Source organism: Vulpes vulpes, chromosome 15 (assembly GCF_048418805.1).
Source record: "Vulpes vulpes isolate BD-2025 chromosome 15, VulVul3, whole genome shotgun sequence".
Taxonomy (NCBI): domain Eukaryota; kingdom Metazoa; phylum Chordata; class Mammalia; order Carnivora; family Canidae; genus Vulpes; species Vulpes vulpes.
Window position 1 is genome coordinate 86722589 of NC_132794.1, and position 22569 is coordinate 86745157.

General features: G+C 38.9%; 2 protein-coding genes across 15 annotated transcripts in view; one reads left to right on the forward strand and one right to left on the reverse strand.

Moving 5' to 3' along the window:
* The window catches only part of ENTPD1 (ectonucleoside triphosphate diphosphohydrolase 1), a 135636-nt gene extending 130889 nt beyond the window's left edge, over positions 1-4747 (forward strand). For all 9 annotated transcript variants that reach the window (XM_072739639.1, XM_072739644.1, XM_025991162.2 and 6 more), the window contains one exon: positions 1975-4747. In XM_072739639.1, coding sequence (XP_072595740.1) covers positions 1975-2181 — 207 coding nt within the window. In that variant the 3' untranslated portion in view covers positions 2182-4747. The remainder of the gene's footprint in view (positions 1-1974) is intronic.
* An 8514-nt stretch (positions 4748-13261) lies between these two features.
* LOC112914182 (uncharacterized) overlaps positions 13262-22569 on the reverse strand; it is a 49426-nt gene continuing 40118 nt past the window's right edge. For 2 of the 6 annotated variants that reach the window (XM_025991192.2, XM_025991197.2), the window contains 3 exons: positions 19518-20480; positions 17837-17875; positions 13262-16033 (listed from right to left, as the gene is read on the reverse strand). In XM_025991192.2, the coding sequence (XP_025846977.2) occupies positions 15841-16033; positions 17837-17875; positions 19518-20480 (1195 nt within the window). In that variant the 3' untranslated portion in view covers positions 13262-15840. The other 4 variants (XM_072739635.1, XM_072739636.1, XR_011997519.1 and 1 more) reach the window with 3 other exon arrangements.

Here is a 22569-nt window from a genome sequence, read left to right on the forward strand (position 1 = left end):
TGCTGACTTCAACATCCATCCCAAAGGCCCCTTCCATGAATCTGGAAATGACTATCTTGGCTTCTCATAAAGGCTGAAGGCCTTGCTGGTTGTAGCTTCAAGGTTGCCTCATCTGAAAGCTTAGCAAAAAGGAAGAGATGAGTGACTGTGAATGGGTGTGTGTGTGTGTGTGTGTGTGTGTGTGTGTGTGTCAGGTTTAGCAGGAGCCTTACCACAGCGCCACCTACAGGGATCCAGGCATAGAGAAATATATTGATAAGCTGCATGAAAAACATCAAGAGCAGTACTTTTCTGCCCTTTAAACCCATACCCACTAATGGGAAAAAGTTTATTCCATTTATTAAATATGGTGTCTTCCAGCAAGGCAAAACATGAGGCAGAGGGCTGTAGCAGCCTAAAGGATTCACACTAGTTAATGTTGACCTTGCTGATTCAAATGCAAATCTTTTCCTTGATTTAATTCCTAATCTTCCTTTCATTTTATCACAATTTATTTTGTCTGTCTGAAGGATATGTCTATATCAAATTTACAAGTGATTTCTATTCTTTGGACTTCAGTGAATGGTCCAATATTTCTACACGGTAGGTGGTAACTCCTCTAACTCTGGAGCTTTCCTTGATTCATATAGTCAGGTAAGATTCCTGTCCCCCATAAAGGGACGTGGACCTTTAACCAATTGTTAATTGCCAGTACTGGTAAAGGTTTAGGGGACAGGAGCATCTCCACATGGAAACTGGCTGGAATGTAAACTGGCACAACCTTTGGGGAGACTGTTTTGGCAATGTGTGCTAAAAACCTTAAAATATGCAAGTCATTTTATCCAATTACTCCATTTCTAGGATTTATAAATAATTGGATAAAGTAAGTAAAAATAAACATAGAAAGCATTTCATGCGGGATCCCTGGGTGGCTCAGCAGTTTGGCGCCTGCTTTTGACCCAGAGCACGATCCTGGAGTCCCGGGACTGAATCCTGCGTCGGGCTCCCTGTGTGGAACCTGCTTCTCCCTCTGCCTGTGTCTCTGCCTCTCTCTCTGTCATGAATAAATAAAATCTTTAAAAAAAAATCATACAATAATCTATTTAAAAAAATGCATTTCATGCTAGTGATGATCCCTTGAGACCTAAGATATTTAGAAAGGTACTGTTAAGTGAATAATTCTACACATAACTTAATTCCATGCTATGTAAGAAAAAAATGCACAGAGAAGACTGGAAAGACAGGTCATAAAAAGATAACAGGAGCAACTTCTGAGTGGTGAAATATAGCTGTTTTTTTTTAAGGATTATCTGTACATCCTAATTTTTCTACTATGAGCATGCACAACTCATGTAATAAAAACATTTTCAAAATTATTTATTATTCATAGACTATATAGTCTATAGGTTATAGACTATATAGTCTGTGAATAATACATCTTCACATATGTGTTTTTCACATATATGTACAGTCTTTCAACAGTCTTTCAACTTCCATAAAATAATACCGATTTGCTGGGAGTCTTCCCTAATCTTCCCTCATGAAATGATAAGGGCATCCTGGTACAGAAGGGTGAGATTCCTGGGCCTGACATAGATGTAAGAGGCCAGGGACAATCATAATTCTCTTATCCTTTGCCTGCTTCGCCTGTCCTTTTCTGCCTTCCACACTCTTCCTTCCACATTCAAACAACAAAAGAGGAATGAAAATCTCCAAACGTTTTCCTATGTAGAGGCAGGAGAATTGGGAAGTTATTCACCAAAGTCCTCTCTGAATTCCAGGAGTAGAGTAGTAAGACTCCAAACCCTCCTTAATCACTTGCTCCAGCTCCATTTTCCCCACAACCATATTCCCAGCTGAGAATGTAAAAGTAATCCATTTAGAGAACGGAACACGGTGCTCTCCACCTTCTGTTGCTAAGTGTTCCGGATAGGATTGCGCGAAAGCTCATTTAATCCTCAGACCCGAAGCAACAGCCTTTCCCACTGTTTGCAGATCCAAAGCAGCAGTGTCGGGTGGACTCTGGGCTACATGCTGAACCTGACCAACATGATCCCAGCCGAGCAGCCGTATTCCACGCCTCTCTCCCACACCACCTACATCTTCCTCATGATCCTCTTCTCCCTGATCCTGGTCGCAGTGGTCATCATAGGCTTGCTTATCTTTTACAAGCCTTCATATTTCTGGAAAGACATGGTATAGCAGGATCCGCTGAAATCTGCTGGCTGGAGTGAAAAAAACAAACTTGCCCAGGAAGCACTTTCCTCCACGTTGGTGCACAAGGTCATCCTTCCTTGCTCATGAAGGCCAGCCTTGACCAGCATGAAGCTTTTGGACTTTCGCTGAAGCCTCTCCGTGGAATGTATTCACCACCTTCTGCCTCAAGGACTACCGGGCAGACATCATCTCTTTTGTGAGTCCTTCCCAACTCCCCTTCTCTCTTTTGTACTCTGAGCTTCTGTAGGTCTTAAAGACTTGCTATCTTTTGTGATCTTTGCTTTATAAAAAAACAATCATGACTTTATCTCAAAGAACTCAGAGTCCTGAGTCCTGTGCTGGCAAGTTGCACTGGCTAAAAGAAGAATCTCAGGAACTGGTTGTTGTACTCGTTACAGACCCTTTCTTTCTCCTATTGCCCGTTTATTAAGAATGCTATACAATGCCTTTGGAGAAGGCAGACACATATCTCATTCCTATCCTGCCGTTTGCATGGGAGAATTTTCTAGACTAAGCAAATATGTGCTAGGGCCAAAGAGTCTTGCAAGAGAATTTATGTGCTTATATAGTTAATACAGTACTTAAACCAAGCCAAAACAGGGATGTGGATGAGTTATATGTTCCTAGGTGATGCCGAAATGCTAAATACTGGGACCTCCCTCCCCAGACATTTTTTTAAAAGCTGATATAACATATAGGTATTCAGGTATCAGGGCATACTACATGGTAGGTATACATGTCAGGAAGAAAAATACAAATACAATACTCCTTACAATGAAGTTTGGAAAATGCATCCTTCAATGCATCTGTTGGTGTTTTATTTTTATTGTAGTAATACAGAGAACATAAAGTCCACTATTTTATGTGTACAATTCAGCTGCATTTCAGTGTTGTATACAGTCAGTAAACCATCACCACTATCTAATTCTGGAATATTTTCCCCACCTAGAAATTAGTTGGAGACAAGACCATCCCTGGAAAGGTTCAAACCACCAACTTTTCCGTTAACAGCCAAATATGCTAATCAGTTGTACCACAAAGATGCTCATGGAGTTTAAAAGCCATGCTGTATCTTTTTGTCCTGGGTTTAATGTAGTGAGAGGGCTATAGCATGCCTTTTCACTGTCATAGTATTTGCTCATCAAAGTGTGCCAGGAACCAGATCTGAAAGTGTGGTTGCCACACCAGTATTGGCTCTATTTATTTACTCCGTGGACTGTTTTGTGGGAGAAGCAGCAGCTTATGGACCTTGTCACAGAAACACGAAGAGACCCATACTGTCTTCCTTTAATGACTCCTGTGAAAAGGTGGATTGGTGGCGTGTTACTCTGAAGTTGTCCCAAGCTCCCTAATTCTGCATCTGGGGACTGACTGTTGAGCTGATGCAGGGTGGAACTGGGGTGAGAGAGGAAAAGCTTTCCCACAAACTGGAAGCCAAATGTCCTTCTATCTAGCAAATAACCAAGTCATTTTTTTTTTTTATATCCAGGTGAATACAAGCTTATAAAGCTGTGGACAGGAACTTTTTCTTTTCTGCTACTCACAACTGCATTTGTTGTACTTGGATTAGGAATGAGAAGCCAAGTTTGGACATGTCTAAATTCTTTCTAGTGCTAGTAGTTATATTGTTACAGTTAGTATTTACTGAGCATTTGCTGTGTTCCATGCTCTGTGCTCAAGTGCATTACATTCATTTTCTCACTTAATCCTTAAAACAATCTGAAGGGAGCTACTACCATTCCCACTTCATAGAAACAGAAACTGAAGCTTAGAGAGGTTAAGTTACTTGCCCAAGTGGCTGAGCTAAACGTCTGTAATGCACTAAACCATTATTTTCTCCCCCTAATATACTAGACTGTCTCCTTATAACTTCCAAGCACATACTTCACTTTGTATGAATATAGGACTTATGGGCATGGGCGAAAGGGAAGTAGACAGATGAACTGCTCCCTGATGGACTTGTTTTAAGTCCACAAAGGCTGTCATGGGAACATTGATGTTCTGTTCACTTACTCTGCAAGGTAACATACAGAGCATATGATGCTAATCAACGATTCCCATATTCCTAGCTTCTTATAGTGCTTGCTCCCTGCACAGCAGTTCTGCATCAAATAAACAGTAGTTGATACTGATGAAAATAAAAGGTCATAGAGCTACAAGAGGCTAGCTCCTTTCTTATGTCTACATATAAAAAGCACTGTCACGCACACTCTGATTCTTAAACCCCGTAAGGGTGTAAATACTATTTCCATTTTATAATGAGGGTTACACAAACTAGAGCAGATATGCAAATTCATGTCTTCTGTCCCAAGTTTATTGTTTTGTCTTTTCTAAACACTGCCCCTCAGCAAGTTGGAATTAGAATTCACCAGTTTATAAAGACTCCTAACTCTGGGAAACGAACTAGGGGTGGTGGAAGGGGAGGAGGGCAGGGGGTGGGGGTGAATGGATGATGGGCACTGAGGGGGGCACTTGACGGGATGAGCACTGGGTGTTATTCTGTATGTTGGCAAACTGAACACCAATAAAAAATAAATTTATTATAAAAAAATAGAATTCACCAGTTTCCGTCAATAAACTGAAATCTTTTCTTACTCCATTTCTGTCTTGCAGCCTGGGTCCAAAAAAAAAAAAAATCTATTAAAGTATTTGGGGGTCAAATTTCACTTGTTTTAAGTCTTAAACTCAGGGAGATAATCAGCAGTCACAACCTAATCTCATTTTTGTTGGAGGGAAACATGGTTTCATGGCAGATTCAGGAATCTGCTTTGGGCCATTCTAGATGAGGAGGGACAAATAAAATGGGTCACTGTCAACTGATTTTAATATTGGCCACTGGTTATTAATGATTATCATTCCTTCCTGGCCATTCACTTAAACTTGGTTCCACCATTTCTTTAGAAGGTAGGAAACTTTTTTCTATGAACCCATAAGGGGGAAATATCAGAAGTAGTTACTTATGTAGACAAAAGAATGATATTACTTAAGTAGGCTGTGTGTGTGTGTGTGTGTGTGTGTGTGTGTGTGTGTGAGTGTGAGAGAGAGAGAGAGACAGGGAGAGAGAGAGAAAATTTTTACCTTACTCAATTCTTAAATTAATAAGAAATATAAAAAATGCAATATAAATAAAAGTTTTTTAAAGTATACTTCATTCTGATGTTGCATCAGTCATGACCTCTGCAAGTAAAAAGAGGGTGCAATCAACCCAGGAATGGAGAAGAGTTTAAAAAAGTGACTACAGCCAACATATTACCATTTCAACATGTAGTTTAAAAAAAAAAAAATATATATATATATATATATATATATATATATATTTTATGATAGTCACACAGAGAGAGAGAGAGAGAGAGGCGGAGACACAGGCAGAGGGAGAAGCAGGCTCCATGCACCGGGAGCCCGACGTGGGATTCGATCCTGGGTCTCCAGGATCGCGCCCTGGGCCAAAGGCAGGTGCTAAACCGCTGCGCCACCCAGGGATCCCTCAACATGTAGTTAATATAAAAACTAGTATTTGTTTTTTCATATTAAGTTTTGAAACCTGTGTTGTATATCACAGGACTTGCTACATTTCAAGTAATGGAGAGCCATGTATGACTAGTCACTACTACACTGGACAGCATGTGTCTAAAAATACATTCAGAGCTAAGAAAACCTAGGCAATCCTTTCTTTCTACTGAGGGAGTTTTTTTCAGAACCAGCTATAGATACTATAACATCTTCCTATTATTTATTATATATGAAGTTAAAAAATTCTTAGACATTATTCTTCTTTAAGATCTCAGCTCAGGAGGGCAGGGCAAGATGGCGGAGGAGTAGGGTCCCCAAGTCACCTGTTCCCACCAACTTACCTAGGTAACTTTCAAATCATCCTGAAAACCTACCAATTCGACCTGAGATTTAAAGAGAGAACAGCTGGAACGCTACAGAGAGGAGTTTGCACTTCTAATAAATACAACTCGCTTTTAGCCACTCTGCACTGAGCAAAATGACTAGAAGGAAGAACTCACCACAAAAGAATCAGAAACAGTGCTCTCTGCCACAGAGTTACAGAATTTGGATTACAATTTGATGTCAGAAAACCGTTTCAGAAGCACAATTATAAAGCTACTGGTGGCTCTGGAAAAAAAACATAAAGAATTCAAGAGACTTCATGACTACAGAATTTAGATCTAATCAGGCCAAAATTAAAAATCAATTAAATGAGATGCAGTCGAAACTGGAGGTCCTAACAACGAGGGTTAATGAGGTAGAAGAAAGAGAGTAACATAAAGACAAGTTGATGGCAAGGAAAGAAGCTGAGGAAAAAGGAGAAAAACTAAAGACCATGAGGAAAGGTTAAGGGAAATAAATGACAGCCTCAGAAGGAAAAATCTACGTTTAATTGGGGTTCCAGAGGGCGCCAGAAGAGACAGAGGACAAGAAAGCATATTTGAACAAACCATAGCTGAGAACTTCCAAACTTGGGGAGGGTAACAGGCATTCAGACCCAGGAGATAGAGAGGTCCCCCCCTAAAATCAATAAAAACTGTTAAACGCCTCGACATTTAATAGTGAAACTTGCAAATTCCAAAGATAAAGAAAAGATCCTTAAAGCAGCAAGAGACAATAGATCCCTAACTTATATGGGGAGAAATATTAGATTAACAGGAGACCTCTCCACAGAGACCTGGCAGGCCAGAAAGGGCTCCAGGATATATTCAGGGTCCTACATGAGAAGAACATGCAGCCAAGATTACATACTCTATCCAGCAAGGCTCTCATTCAGAATAGAAGGAGAGATAAAGAGCTTCCAAGATAAGCAGAAACTGAAAGCATATGTGACCACCAAACCAGCTCTGCAAGAAATATTAAGGGGCACTCTGTAAAAGAAAGAGGAAGCCCAAAGAAATAAGCCACAAAAATAGGTAATACCTGAATAGGTATTATGATGACACTATAAATTCATATCTTTCAATAGTACTCTGAATGTGAATGGGCTTAATGATCCCATCAAAAGATGCAGGGTTTCAGACTGGATAGAAAAGCAAGACCCATCTATTTGCTGTCTACAAGAGGCTCGTTTTAGACCTAAGGACACCTACAGCCTGAAAATGAAAGACTGGAGAACCATTTACCATTCAAATGGTCCTCAAAAGAAAGCAGGGGTACCCATCCTCATATCACATAAATTAAAGTTTATCCCAAAGACTGTAGTAAGAGATGAAGAGGGATACTATATCATACTTAAAGGATCTATCCAACAAGAGGACCTAACAATCATGAATATTTATGCCTCTAATGTGGGAGGTGACAAGTGTATCAATCAATTAATAACCAAAGTAAAGACATACTTAGATAATAATACACTTCTACTGGGAGACTTCAACATGGCACTTTCTGCAAATGACAGATTTTCTAAGCACAGCATCTCCAAAGAAACAAGAGCTTTAAATGTTACACTGGACCAGATGGATTTCACAGATATTTCCAGAACTTTCCATCCAAACACAACTGAATACACATTCTTCTCAAGTGCACATGGAACTTTCTCCAGAATAGACCATATACTGGGTCAAAATCAGGTTTTAACTGATACAAAAAGATTAGGATTGTCCCCTGCATATTTTCAGATCATAGTGCTTTGAAACTTGAACTCAATCACAAGAAGAAATTTGGAAGAAATTCAAACACGTGGAAGTGAAAGAGCATCCTGCTAAAAAATGAAAGGGTCAACCAGGAAATTAGAGAATTAAAAAGATTCATGGAAACTAATGAGAATGAAGATACAACCGTTCAAAATTTTGGGGATACAGCAAAAGCAGTCCCAAGAGGGAAATCTATCGCAATACAAGCATTCCTCAAAAAATTGGAAAAAACTCAAATACACAAGCTAACCTTGTACCTAAAGGAACTGGAGAAAGAACAGCAAATAAGACCTACACCCAGCAGAAGAAGAGAGTTAATAAAGATTCGAGCAGAACTCAATGAAATAGAGACCAGAAGAACTATAGAGGAGATCAACAAAACCAGGAGTTGGTTCTTTGAAAAAATTAATAAGATAGATAAACCATTAGCCAGCCTTATTAAAAACAAAAGACTCAAATTAATAAAATCACAAATGAAAAAGGAAGGATCACAACCAATACCAAGGAGATACAAACGATTTTAAAAGCACATTATGAGCAGGTATAAGCCAATAAATTAGGCAATCTAGAAGAAATGGATGCATTTCTGGAAAACCACAAACTACCAAAACTGGAGCAGGAAGAAATAAAAACCTGAAGAGGCCAATAACCAGGGAGGAAATTGAAGCAGTCATCAAAAACCTCCCATGACACAAAAGTCCAGGGCCAGATGGCTTCCCAGGGGAATTCAATCAAACGTTTAAAGAAGAAACAATACCTATTCTATTAAAGCTGTTCCAAAATATAGAAAGGGATGGAATACTTCCAAACTTGCTATATGAGGCCAGCATCACCTTAATTCCAAAACCAAAGCCTCCACCAAAAAGAATTATAGACCAATATTCCTGATGAATACAGATGCAAAAATTCTCAACAAGATACTAGCCAGTAGGATCCAACAATACGTTAAGAAGATTATTGACCATGACCAAATGGGATTTATCCCCGGGCTGCAAGGCTGGTTCAACACTTGTAAAGCAATCAACATGACAGATCATATCCACAAGAGAAAAAACAAGAACCCTATGATCCTCTCAATAGATACAGAGAAAGCATTTGACAAAATACAGCATCTGTTCCTGATCAAAACTCTCCAGAGTATTGGGATAGAGGGACCATTTCTCAGCACCTTAAAAGCCATCTACGAAAAGCCCACAGCAAATATCATTCTCAATGCTGAAACACTGGGAGCTCCCCTAAGATCAGGAACAAGACAGGGATGTCCACTCTCACCGCTGCTATTCAACATAGTACTAGAAGTCCTAGCCTCAGCAATCAGGCAACAAAAAGAAATAAAAGGCATTCAAATTGGCAAAGAAGTCAAACTCTCCCTCTTTGCAGACGACATGATACTGTACGTAGAAAACCCAAAATGACTCCACCCCAAGATTGTCAGAACTCATACAGCAATTTGGCAGTGTGGCAGGATACAAAATCAATGCCCAGAAATCAGTGGCATTTCTATACACTAACCACGAAACTGAAGAGAAATTAAGGAGTCAATCCCATTTACAATTGCACCGAAGAAAGAGAAATTAAGGAGTCAATCCCATTTACAACTGCACCAAAGAAAGAGAAATTAAGGAGTCAATCCCATTTACAACTGCACCGAAAGACCTCTCCGAATTGTCTCTGCAACAGTCTTTAGATGTATAATTTTAAAATAAAAAGTTTAAAAATGTAAAAAAAAAAAAACACAAAAAAAACTGATCAGATGATGACAGGGGTCAACTAGACTTTTTTTTAAGACTTTATTTATTCATGAAAGACAGAGAGGGAGGCAGAGACCCAGGTCGAGGGAGAAGCAGGCTCCATGCAGGGCCCCGACGCAGGACTCGATCCCCGGACCCCGGGGTCACGCCCTGGGCTGAAGGCGGCGCTTAAACTGCTGAGCTCCGGGCGCCCCGAGACTTTCTGTGGATATTTTGCGACGTATGCAAATGTGGAATTGTTATGCTGTAGACATGAAACTACCCTGATGTTATAGGTTAGTTACACCTCAATTTTTAAGAAGAAAAATAAAAGTTCCCGTCGTGTGTGTTAAAAAAAACAAACAAACAAAAAAAAAAAAAAAAACTGCACCGAAAGCATAAGATACCTAGGAATAAACCTAACCAAAGAGGTAAAGGATCTGTACCCTAAAAACTACAGAACACTTCTGAAAGAAATTGAGGAAGACACAAAGAGGTGGAAAAATATTCCATGCTCATGGATTGGAAGAATATTGTGAAAATGTCAATGCTACCCAGGGCAATTTATACATTTAATGCAATCCCTATCAAAATTCCATGGACTTTATTCAGAGTGTTGGAACAAATCATCTTAAGATTTGTGTGGAATCATGGGCAGCCCTGGTGGCACAGCAGTTTAGGGCCACGTTGGGCTCCCTGCATGGAGCCTGCTTCTCCCTCTGCCTGTGTCTCTGCCTCTCTCTCTCTCTCTCTGAATAAATAAAATCTTAAAAATATATATTTGTGTGGAATCAGAAAAGAGCCCAAATAGCCAGGGGAATATTAAAAAAGAAAACCAGAGCAGGGGCCATCACAATGCCAGATTTCAGGTTTTACTACAAAGCTGTGGTCATCAAGACAGTGTGGTATGGCACAAAAACAGACACATAGATCAATGGAACAGAATAGAGAATCCAGAAGTGGACCCTCAACTTTATGGTCAACTAATATTCAATAAAGGAGGAAAGACTATCCACTGGAAGAAAAACAGCCTCTTCAATAAATGGTGCTGGGAAAATTGGACAGCCACGTGCAGAAGAATGAAACTAGACCACTCTCTTTCACCATACACAAAGATAAACTCAAAATGGATGAAAGATCTAAATGTGAGACAAGAATCCATCAAAATCCTAGAGGTGAACACAGGCAACACCCTTTTTGAACTTGGCCACATCAACTTCTTGCAAGATACGTCTATGAAGGCAAGGGAAATAAAAGCAAAAATGAATTATTGGGATTTCATCAAGATAAAAAAGCTTCTTCATAGCAAGAGAAACAGTCAACAAAACTAAAAGACAACCTACAGAATGGGAGAAGATATTTGCAAATGACCTATCAGACAAAGGGCTAGTATCCAAGATCTATAAGGAACTTAGTAAACTAAACAGGAAAGAAACAAACAATCCAATCATGAAATGGGCAAAAGACACGAACAGAAATCTCACAGAGAAAGACATAGACATGGCCAACAAGCACGAGAAAATGCTCCGCATCACTGGCCATCAGGGAAATACAAATCAAAACCACAATGAGATACCACCTCACACCAGTGAGAATGGTGAAAATTAACAAAACAGGAAACACAAATGTTGGAGAGGATGTGGAGAAAGGGGAACCCTCTTGCACTGTCGGTGGGAATGGGAACTGGTACAGCCGCTCTGGAAAACTGTGTGGAGGTTCCTCAAAGAGTGAAAAATAGACCTGCCCTATGACCCAGCAATTGCACTGCTGGGGGGGTGGTTTACCCCAAAGATACAGATGCAGTGAAACACCGGGACACCTGAACCCCGATGTTTATAGCAGCAATGTCCACAATAGCCAAACTGTGGAAGGAGCCTTGGTGTCCATTGAAAGATGAATGGATAAAGAAGATGTGGTTTATGTATACAATGGAATATTACTCAGCCATTAGAAATGACAAATACCCACCATTTGCTTCGGCATGGATGGACCTGGAGGGTATTATGCGGAGTGAAGTAAGTCAATCAGAGGACAAATGTTATATGGTTTCACTCATACAGGGAGCATAAAAAGTAGTGAAAGGGAATAAAGGGGAAAGGAGAAAAAATGAGTGGGAAATATCAGAGAGGGAGACAGAACATGAGAGACTCCTAACTCTGGGAAATGAACAAGGGGTGGTGGAAGGGGAGGAGGGCGGGGGTCGGGGGGACTGGGTGACAGGCACTGAGGGGGGCACTTGACGGGATGAGCACTGGGTGTTATGCTGTATGTTGGCAAATTGAACTCCAATAAGAAAATACACACACACACACACACACACACACACACACACACACAAAAGATCTCAGCTCAGAATCTCAGTTTATTCCTCAGGTTTTGTTGCCTTTTTCGTGAAGGCAGAGATGCCTGATACTCAGGCCAAGATGTGTGATGAAAGACCTTTGGAAAATGTAATCTGGATTCAAAGTTGATACAAGATAGTTTTGATGATTATATTCTACAATAATAGTAAATTTGAGTATTAAAATAAAGATTAGTTTTTTAATAGCTCACATAGATTACTATATTAAAATTACTATTAAAATATATTCTCATTTATCATCAGTTTGAAAGATGAGCTGGATTTCACTCAGATTGGTCTGGTCCCTCTCTGATTCAGATTCTAATAGCTGCTATCTCATTAGAATGGGACAGCTGCTTATGGTTAGTTGTGCTCACTAACCATGTTTATTTTCAGTTTGTGTGAGTTGTATCTTTTAAATTTATTATAACAATCTTAAAGTTTCAGTGGCTTACCACAACAAATGCTGATTTTCATGTTCATGGGTCTGCATGTCAGCTGGGTAGCTCTCCTTCAGGTAGTAGGTTTAGTTCAGGCACGCTCCCATACCTTGCATTCTCTTATGAATGGCAGGAACACCAGAGAGGAAGAGGAGAAACAGGATGCCTTTTATAGCCTGGCCAGGACAGGCCCCTGTCCACATTCTACTGACCAAAATAAGTCATATGACCAAGGGCAACAATTAGCAAGTTGGAGAAATACGGAGAGGAATGGCTAGGTCATATGGCAAAGGGCATGAATAGCTTATTCTAATACAGAAGAGGAGTGAAGCAGTGGGCACAATGACTGAACCTACCACACAGTGTCTCATTAACTAAAACATAAAGGCTGTTTTCTATAAATTAGAGTCTATTTATCTTGCCAAGGAATATTTTTTAAAAATGTCATTACTTCCAAGATGGCATCAATCTGCAACTTCTTTCCACAGCCTTAATCGGGATGTTCTAGCAACCTGCAGATTAGCCTCGTGTTCTATTACCATAGAACCATTGTATGGTATGGTTCTATTACCGTTTCCTAAGAGAACATGCATCTGTTTATTTTCTTTTTTATTTATTTATTTATTTATTTATTTATTTATTTATTTATTTATTTATTTATTTATTTATTTATGATAGTCACAGAGAGAGAGAGAGAGAGGCAGAGACACAGGCAGAGGGAGAAGCAGGCTCCATGCACCGGGAGCCCGACGTGGGATTCGATCCCGGGTCTCCAGGATCGCGCCCTGGGCCAAAGGCAGGCGCCAAACCGCTGCGCCACCCAGGGATCCCTGTTTATTTTCTTTATTTTATGTATTTAGGAAAAAATGTAGCTAACTACCCAAGTTTTTCTTTGTACCTGAATCTAATACAACTGAGTACATTTAGTTTTATCACAGGTATAATGGATTTTTTTTAATAATGGGAAAAGGAGTATCTCTGTGAATCTTCTCTAGAAAAGTAGCACTTAAGACTGTACATGTGATAGAAGCACTGCTATACGTTTTGCATTTCTCTATGTTAAATAAATGTCTAACTTTAAATTGATGATACAGTGATGGCATCACCCTCATCAGCATCTGAGCTGACTTTCTGTTTTTATATCCCTATTGAATGTATAGTGAATAGCAAAGGTCACCACAGTACATGGATCAGTCAATAAAAAATGAGATACAGTCACCTAAAAAACAGTATCACTCCTTATAATGAAGTCCTAAGAAGAAAGGGTAGGAAACCCTGGGAGCTGGGTGGGGAACACTGAGTACTCAGGGTGACCTAAGCCAAATTCTATTTTTCCTCCTAAACCCGCCCTGACTCCTGAATTATATGATAATTAATGCCAGCACTGTGTCAAGTAACCACGACTTCATCAACTCATCAGCACTTGCCCATTTTACCTTTGCAACATTTTTCATTTTGATTCCCCTTTCCAATCTTATTGTTATCATCCCAGTAAAGACCTGACACCAGGAATGGTGGTTGTGTCTCCAATATTAATGACAGAGTGAGCTTTATAAAAAACAGGCTTTGGGGCAGCTGGATGGCTCAGTTGGTTGTGTCGGATTCTTGATTTTGGCTCAGGTCACCTGCTTCAGGCTCTGTGCTCAGTGCAGAATCTGCTTGTCTCTCTCCTCCTCCTCCCACTCTCTCAAATAAGTAAAGAAAGAAATAAGTAAAATCTTTTCTAAAGAAAGCAGGCTTTCTCACATTGCTCCCTAAAATTGCTAGTAGGTGTCCATTGCCTACAAAATAAGGTCAAACTCTCCAACGGACATTCAAGCTACCTGAACCATGCCTATAAGCACTCTCCAGGCTTACACCCCACTCCACCCCTCTGATGTTACCTACACTCCAGGCAGGACAGACTGCTTGTTCACCCAACACTGTTCAGGTTATTTGCTCAACTTGGAACACCTCTGCCCCACTCTACCTGTAGACCTCAGCTCAAATGCCTTCAGTGGAGCCTTCTTCACATCTCCAAGTCAGAATAAACTGTTTCTTCCCTGCGCTCCTGCAGCCCTTTTTCTAGGCCTGGATTAGACCTCAGATCCTTCTATTCTGGGTCTGGGTAAATCTACCTCTCCACTGCCAGGAAGACTGGTCCATACTACTATTTCTGCTTTGGTATACTTATTTCGTTGTCTCTTGACATGACCTACATCTTCCTCCAGCTCTTAAGGACCAGCTCAACTCCTGCTTCCTCAGTGATGCCTCCTTGCATTACTTACGCTGAACTTCTCCTTGGACCATGCATTTCGTTTCTGTGTAGCTCTTGATCGCACACATTATTTAAGTAGAATTTTAAGGATTAGAATGCACCTTAAAAGGCCGTGCTTATCAAAACTTAATGTGTATATAACTCACATAGGAATCTTGTTGGAATAGAAATTGTAATTAATAAAAGATGATTCAGTAGGTCTGGGGTGAAGCTGAAGTTCTCCATTTCCCACTGGCTGCCTGGTAATGCCAGTACTGCTGTCCAGGCACACTTCGAGCATCAAAGCCCTAGGCTACTTTAGCATTCATAGAGTTCCTTCTACTGGCTCTCCGGTGACTGCCGTCATCATTTGGCAGCCCACTCCAGTGGCCAGCTCAAGGGCAATTCACAAAGCTTAACTTTTTCTCTATACTCAACATTCCTCAACGGTTTCATCAATTCTTCTGTGCCTCATTCAGATTTGTCTGCCTTGCCCTCTGCCTTTGGGGAGCCACAGCCTAGCACCCAGTCAGAGCCTGGTGTGCCACCTAGGGATTTCTTCCAGTTCTCCTGCCAGCATGTTATCCCTGCGCTTCTGCTAGAAACCCGTGGGAAAGAGCTGGAAGTGATCCATAATACAAGCCGACATGGAACCTTTAAAGACTTCATAAAGTTCAGCTGGTTTCTTATTATTGCTATGATGGATTCTTCCTTCTCCCGGCACTATGAGCCATAGAAGAGTTACTGGCTGAGAAATTTAGTTCTGATGGGCTTTTGAGCTCTATGATTCTGTAGTTTAACCAACTAGGTGGAATCTATCTCTTGTTCTATGCACACAATAATCACTTGTAAAATGAATAAATAAATCATAAGGAAATTATTTTTTATGAAGTTTGCAACCAGAAATGCAATTCATTAGCATATATAACTAAAAATAGAGCCTCAATAAATCAAATTTCCAGTGCTGCAAAAGCAAAAACTACATGTATTCCATATAGTTTCCTTATATTTATAAATACTCTTAGAAAAAACTAAAAGATGTAGATGGCTAACTTTGTAATAACATGGGCTGCCTTCTGACATACAGCTTATTTGATTATGAAATTATTTTTGGCCCAGTAATAGTACAAAGGGAGCAAGTATAGATAAATGGTGGGCAGTTTTAAAGTGAACTACTTGGCACCACTTGCAGTTTTTTCTAAAAGTAAGTCCATAATGCTCTCTCTCCAGCTCTACAATTGGCAGGCATACTGTAATTGTAATCAGTAGCTTAAAAATATGACCTTTTGTCCTGTTCCATATCTCTTGGGTTTCTGATTCCACAATAGTCAACTGAACCATTTTCTTGGAATTCACATGGAGATGAAAGTTCCTGTGAAGAATATGCTGTCAATCTGCTCTGTTTTACGCAGCTAAATCCACCTGGAGGATGTATTCTTCGATTATCTTCTGGATACACCAGCCTAATGATGTAATATATAGTTATTTTTAGTTTTTTATTATTCGAGCTTTCAAACATAAACAATGGTAGGATAATACACATCCATGTGCCTAACAGAACTTATGCACTTGTCACCACTTTATAAGTGTCACACAAACAGGAGTTAATTATAATCACAGAACAAGATTCAAACTTTATGGGGGGGCGCCATGCTGAAAGAAGTGAGTATACACCTTTTTACCAACAATCAAACAGTGAAGGTGGGCAGAGCCCCTGCATGATGCAACATGGTAACGTAAGCCAAGGGCTCAGGTCCTTAACCACATGGAAGAACATACCTCACATGAAAGGGGGTGGGCCCCTCCTCACCCTGCAGAGATTTAGGACCACAGCAACTATATTTGCCTATTCCTTTGTGAATTATGAAGTTAAAGACATCAGCAGAATCATTCTGGTGTAGCAGCAACTCAGCGGGTTATATGACCATAGACTGTCTCTTTTAGAATATTTCTTTGACACCGAGAAGCTAAAGACTAATGAGTCACCTGTTTTAAATTGTAGTTTTTGCTTCTCATACATGTTTAAACCTAAAATTTTTCTTTCAATTAACCTCAACTAAAATATACATTTGTGGGATAATTCCAGCAGATTTTTAGTATAAATATTTGATAGTGGTGTCTATATAAAGAACTCATTTTTTTTCCTACTGCAGCCCCTTCTCCAAGTTGCTAATATGTGTGTTATACTGTCAGTAGTGGGTAAGTTGAAAGGAAGAGGGCAGGAGGAGTCCTGTCTTGGCTGTCATTTGCCCTTTTTACCCTCAAACCAAGGTCTCTTTTGGTCTATCTCAATTTTTCCTCTCAGTCTCTCTATTTGATCAGAATACCTTAGAGCCATTTTAATCCTGTTAATAGCTAAAGAAGTTAGGAAATTAAGAAAAACTAGGTAATTTAAAACAAAAACTCCAATCTGATTTCTACGGAATAGTTTAATATAAATCAGTATCAAATATACTTTTATTTATTTATTTTTAAAGACTTTATTTATTCATGAGAAACACACACACACAGAGAAGAGCAGAGACACAGACAGAGGGATATAGGAGGCTCCACGCAAGGGAGCCCTGTAGGGAGAAGCAGGCTCCACACAGGGAGCCCAACTTGGGACTCGATCCCGGGTCTCGAGGATCACGCCCTGAGCCGAAGGCAGATGCTCAACTGCTGAGCCACCCAGGCACCTGGACTATTATTTTATACTGAAACTTCTGTTTTTTTCACATAGAATGCTTGTAATCCTGACCCCAAATTTGGTACTAAGTGACAAGATGGGAGAAAAAAGTAAGCCAACCAAAGGCCTTTTCTTTTACATGCCCTCTTTTGAATTCTATAATCCTCCTAACCCAGAGCATCATCAGTAAGAGAAAGGCTGTCCTAAGGGGAGTGAGAGATTTTTATTGACCAATCTTGTATTTTATCTTGTCCATTGGAAGACAGTGGGCTCGGGTTAGGTGCAGACTTATAATCATGGAATAGAGCTAAGCTATTATGAAGGAAATGAAACAAATTTCTAACTTAACTGGTACCAACTAGTAGCCACTGGTAACCCAGCTGCAGATAAACCAATTAATTGGTTTTGCAACCCCCAGACCACAAGGGAGGAGTGACAGTCATTTCTGAGGCAGTGGCCGGGATCTGCAGAAGTTGTATATAAACCTTGAATACAAGTGGATTCAATAAATATGCATTTTCTAACATGTTTATGTGTCAATGGTAGCAATCAGGGATAGGATTGATAAAGATGGTTGCACAGCTCAATCAGCATTTACCTCTGACTTTTGCTTCTGCAGTTATCAGTGCCATGGTCCCTGTGAAATGAATAAAGTGGGGAAGACAAGTGAGAGGTTGGTAGGAAAGGTAGGAGAAAAAAAAGAAAAGTTTCTAAAGAAAACCAGGATAACCTGTAGGAGATTCAGGTAAAAATTCACACCTCTCCAGGTACATGTAGAATGATGCTGTACAACTGGAGGAAATATTCTGAATTGAAAGGGAAGCACATATTCACTTTATATTCTTCATCTCCTTTCTCAAACTTTTCCCCTCTTCTATGGTCTTATCCTCTATCCCACCATACTGCTCTCTTTTCCTGGCTTGATTTTTTACTTCTATCCCTTTTTAATATCCTTTCTTATCTTGTACTTCCCCTTTAGAATGTCAGGCTTCCCCTCTCTCCTTCTGCTTGCACTTCAGTTTCACTGTAGTCCATGTTCTCCTGATGCTCCCATCTAATGGCACAGAAGACAATTACTGCCTGGCAGAGAAAGGACTCCTGGCACATGTATATTAAAAACTAATTTGTAAAAAATAATGATAAAAAATAAAAAATACTTTGTAGCGAACAAAAGACAAACCAAAAAACAAACTTTTAACTATAGAAAACAAACTGATGGTTACCAAAGGGGAGGTTGGTGGGGGACGCAGGTGAAATAGGTGATGGGGATTAAGAATACCAAACTTATCCTGATGAGCACTAATATATAGAATTGCTGAATTACTTTATTATATTCCTAAAACTAATTTAACACTGTATGCTAACCATGCTGAAATTAAAATTTAAAAAAATAATTTGTAGCACATCTACAAGGAATACAGTTGACCCTTGAACAATTTGGAGGTTAGGGGTGCTTATCCCTGCATAGTCGAAAATGCACATATAACTTATGACTCCCCCAAAACTTAACAATTAACAGCCTGCTGTTTACCAGAAGCCTTACTGGTAACATAAACAGTTGATTAACATGTGGTCCTAAATAGTATATATTATATACTGTATTCTTACAATAAGCTAGAGAAAATATTCTTCAAAAATCATTAAGAGAAAGTACATTTACAGTACTGTAAAACATCCACATAAATGTGAACCCGCATAGTTTAAACCCATGTTGTTCAAGGGTCAACTCTATTTTTAAAAATCCTTATGTAGGGGATCCCTGGGTGGCTCAGCGGTTTAGCGCCTGCCTTTGGCCCGGGGCGCAATCCTGGAGTCCCGGGATCGTGTCCCGGGATCGAGTCCCGCGGCGGGCTCCTGGCATGGAGCCTGCTTCTCCCTCCTCCTCCTGTGTCTCTGCCTCTCTCTCTCTCTCTCTCTGTGTCTATCATGAATAAATGAAATAAATCTTAAAAAAAGGAAGCCTTATGTAAAATCATGGTATTTCTTTGAAAAGTCTGTTCCAGATATTTTTTTTTACTATTAGCTTACAGTGAAGGGTTAAACTGTTTAAATCTAATTTGTATATTTACTTCAATCTTGGGAAATAAAGGTAAATTTTTAATTCACAGCATCAGAAATAAACCTTGATTATAAATTGAATCTATTTAAGAATAAATCTGAATTTTAGTTTTAGGTGATAATTTGTATCACTCTTATACAAATACCTTAATTTGAAAGAAATCTGAGTGTTTTGCTGGAGTTAAGTATCATTTCTTACTGTGCAAAACAAAATGACTCACTTATCTAAATGCCCATCAGGATTTATGGTATCAGGAAGTGGAGAGTCCCGAAAATATTGTGGTAAGGATGTTTCCTGTTCAAAATTCAAGTCTTCCAATAGAATCTGTTCTTGTGGATCATTAGTTGGCTGGGTACAGGAGGTTAATTGCCATGGTCCTGTTTTGCTGTTCAAATCAAAATTTCTTAACTGCATTTGTTTTTGAAACCTTGGAAAAGGTGGTCTTTGTCCATGATCTCTACTAACATATTTTTTCAATGACATTTTCTCTGAGAAATCATTGTTGGAATGGTCATGTAGAGATCCTTGTGTGTGCTCTGATACTTCATCAATACATTCTAAATCTTCCAAATTCATTTCATCATGAAAACAGTCCTGGTGGAAAGGTTTTTGCCTTTGAAAACCACCACCTCTGTTGAGAAAATGAAAGCTTTGTACTAGTAACTGGTCCTGAAAATCACCATGGAGTGGGTACTCACGGTTGTTAGAGAAAGGTTGTCGTTTTTGTTCCCAACTTCTGTTAGTAAAACCAAAATCTTTTGTTGGAAATTGTTCCCAGCAGTTACTATAGGCCTGATGTTTCTGAATGGAATGTCTCCTTTGTCCATCAACTTTGCTAACAAAATCAAAATCGTCTCCAGCATCTGGTTCATGACAGCCACTGTGACACTGATGATCATGAAATGGTCTCGGTCTTATTCCTTGTATCTTGTTGAAATCTGTTTCTTCTCGGGAGACGCCATAACACTGGTGATTAGCAAAGAATGAACATCTTGGTCCTGGTCCTTTGTTACTCAGATCCCAATTTCTCAAGTGTCTCTCTTCTGCCATGCTGTCACTACACTGGCGTTTGTAAAAATCCCTAGGACTCTGGACAGGCCCACTGTTGACATAATCATAATCCTTTATCTGTGTATCATTTTGAGGGTGCTGGTCATTAAGATGTCTTGACCTTTTCCCAGTCCTATTAGGGGGGAAATATGCTATAAATGCTAAGTATTTGAATAATAAAGGATAAATGCTATGCCGTTAGTAAAATCTCCCCTTGTTCAGTTCAACAGGACACAAACTATTGTTTCCCTGAACTGAATTGCGCCACATTTTCATTTTTCTCTTTTGTTTGTGCTTAAGAGCCCCAAACTCTCTCCTGCAACTATTAACTTGTAAATTTCCAAACAAGTGTGTTGGTATTAAATAGTAATTTTTTTCCCCCTAAAAACTAGAGCACAACACATTTTTCACAGCATCTTTTCATTTAAAGGAACGTGTCATAACCAGATCACTTTTATCATAATCTATGATAGGTTAAAGAAGTAATCTTACACATATGGTTGATAACATTCTGTATTATTGTACTGACTTCATGTCAAAAGAAATAAAAAACATATATTGATTTTTATATAATTACTCCTAAAAACTATGAATAGAGCTTATAATATAAAATATTTGGTATAAATAATATATTTGGTAGTTCCAGTTTCTTTACTTTTATAAATAAAGCTGCTATGAGCATTCATGTCAGATTTCTCTGTGAACAAGTTTTCAGTTCTCTGGGATAAGTGCTCAAGAGTGCAAATGCTGGGTTGTATGCTAAATCTATTTTTAGTTTTATAAGAACTGCCAAACTGTTTTACAACATAAACAACACACCAACTTGAAAGAGTTGGAAGAGAAATAGATAGCATTTGGAATAAAAATAACTATTTAAAAACCCTAGGATAAGATACTAAAATTGACCACAAAGTTAGTTAGAACTTTGCTTCCTAGCAACAAGAAAAGGAAAGTTTCATAAAAACAAATCACAACCTAAACAAAAATAAACAACAAAACCCCTCGATGTTGTCTGAAAATTTCTGGCATCAAATTCTGAGAGGATTTTATTCACTGAAGATAAACAAATGCTTCCTTGGAATGTGGGGCACAGATATTATGTGAAGGAAGAACTTGTGTCAAGGCAGATATGAACTGCCATGATAAGCAGAAGAGCTCGTACAACCCTTCATGTATTTCATGCACATCCTGTGATGTTGCTAATGCCTAACAAAATGCCTGGCATTGCTCAAGCACTCAGTGAGGGGTGGAGGGGAGAAATCGGTACCTTCAGGTGGCAAAATGCTGCATGTTTTAAGATAAGATTTGAAGCCAGAAGAAAGAGGCGAACAGGAGAATATTGTCTAGTCTAGCTTGTATTAAATCAGTTCAAAGAAGATAATCTCAATTTATTGCTACTTCAGTTAAAAAATACAAATACCAAATATTCCTCTTGATTTAAAATAGTAAGTATTGTGTATTCTGTGATTAGTTTATAGAGAAAAATGCCAATAGAGAAGAATGCAATTTTTTTTGAAAGATAGAGGAACAAAAAGGTTTTAAGATAATTTTTAAATTCTCTATCAGTTTATAAAGATATGTGTATATATGTGAGTCATAGAAGAAATTCTAGTACCATTTGATAACCTTATCCACTTTCTGCTAATATTGGTAGAATAAATACAAATTATTACTTAGAATTGGAGCATTTTAAATTTTGAAGGAATCAGAGAGATTACCTAGTTTAATATTTGCCAAATAGTTTGGAGAACATTAGTCTTGTTAATACTAATGTTAATACTTATTCTGTCAAGGGGAAAAGAGTTTTGTGCTTGAAAAAGTTAGGAAAATGCTAGGTTCAATAAAATTTAATAAATTTCTTAACTTTAGGAATTCTAAGGGCTTTTGATAAGCTAGTGTTCATGGTGACATCAGCAAGCATTTCCAAAATTTATCTTAAAAAAACACTGTTTATTCCTGTAAAACAAATAATACTTCACAAGGTAAGAGTTTTATATGTCCTTAGAATACAGCTTAAGAAAAGCTAACTGATCTTGTCCAATTTATGTTACAAATTAAACAACAATGGTCTGAAAAGGTTGTGTCACTGGCTCTATATTATCTACAACTTAAAAATGGCAGAATCAGATTTGGTTGTAAACTTCCCGATTCCCAATCCCATGGGTTTCCCCCCTATTAATATGTATCTAAACTTTCATAAAATATTCATCTACAATTATGTT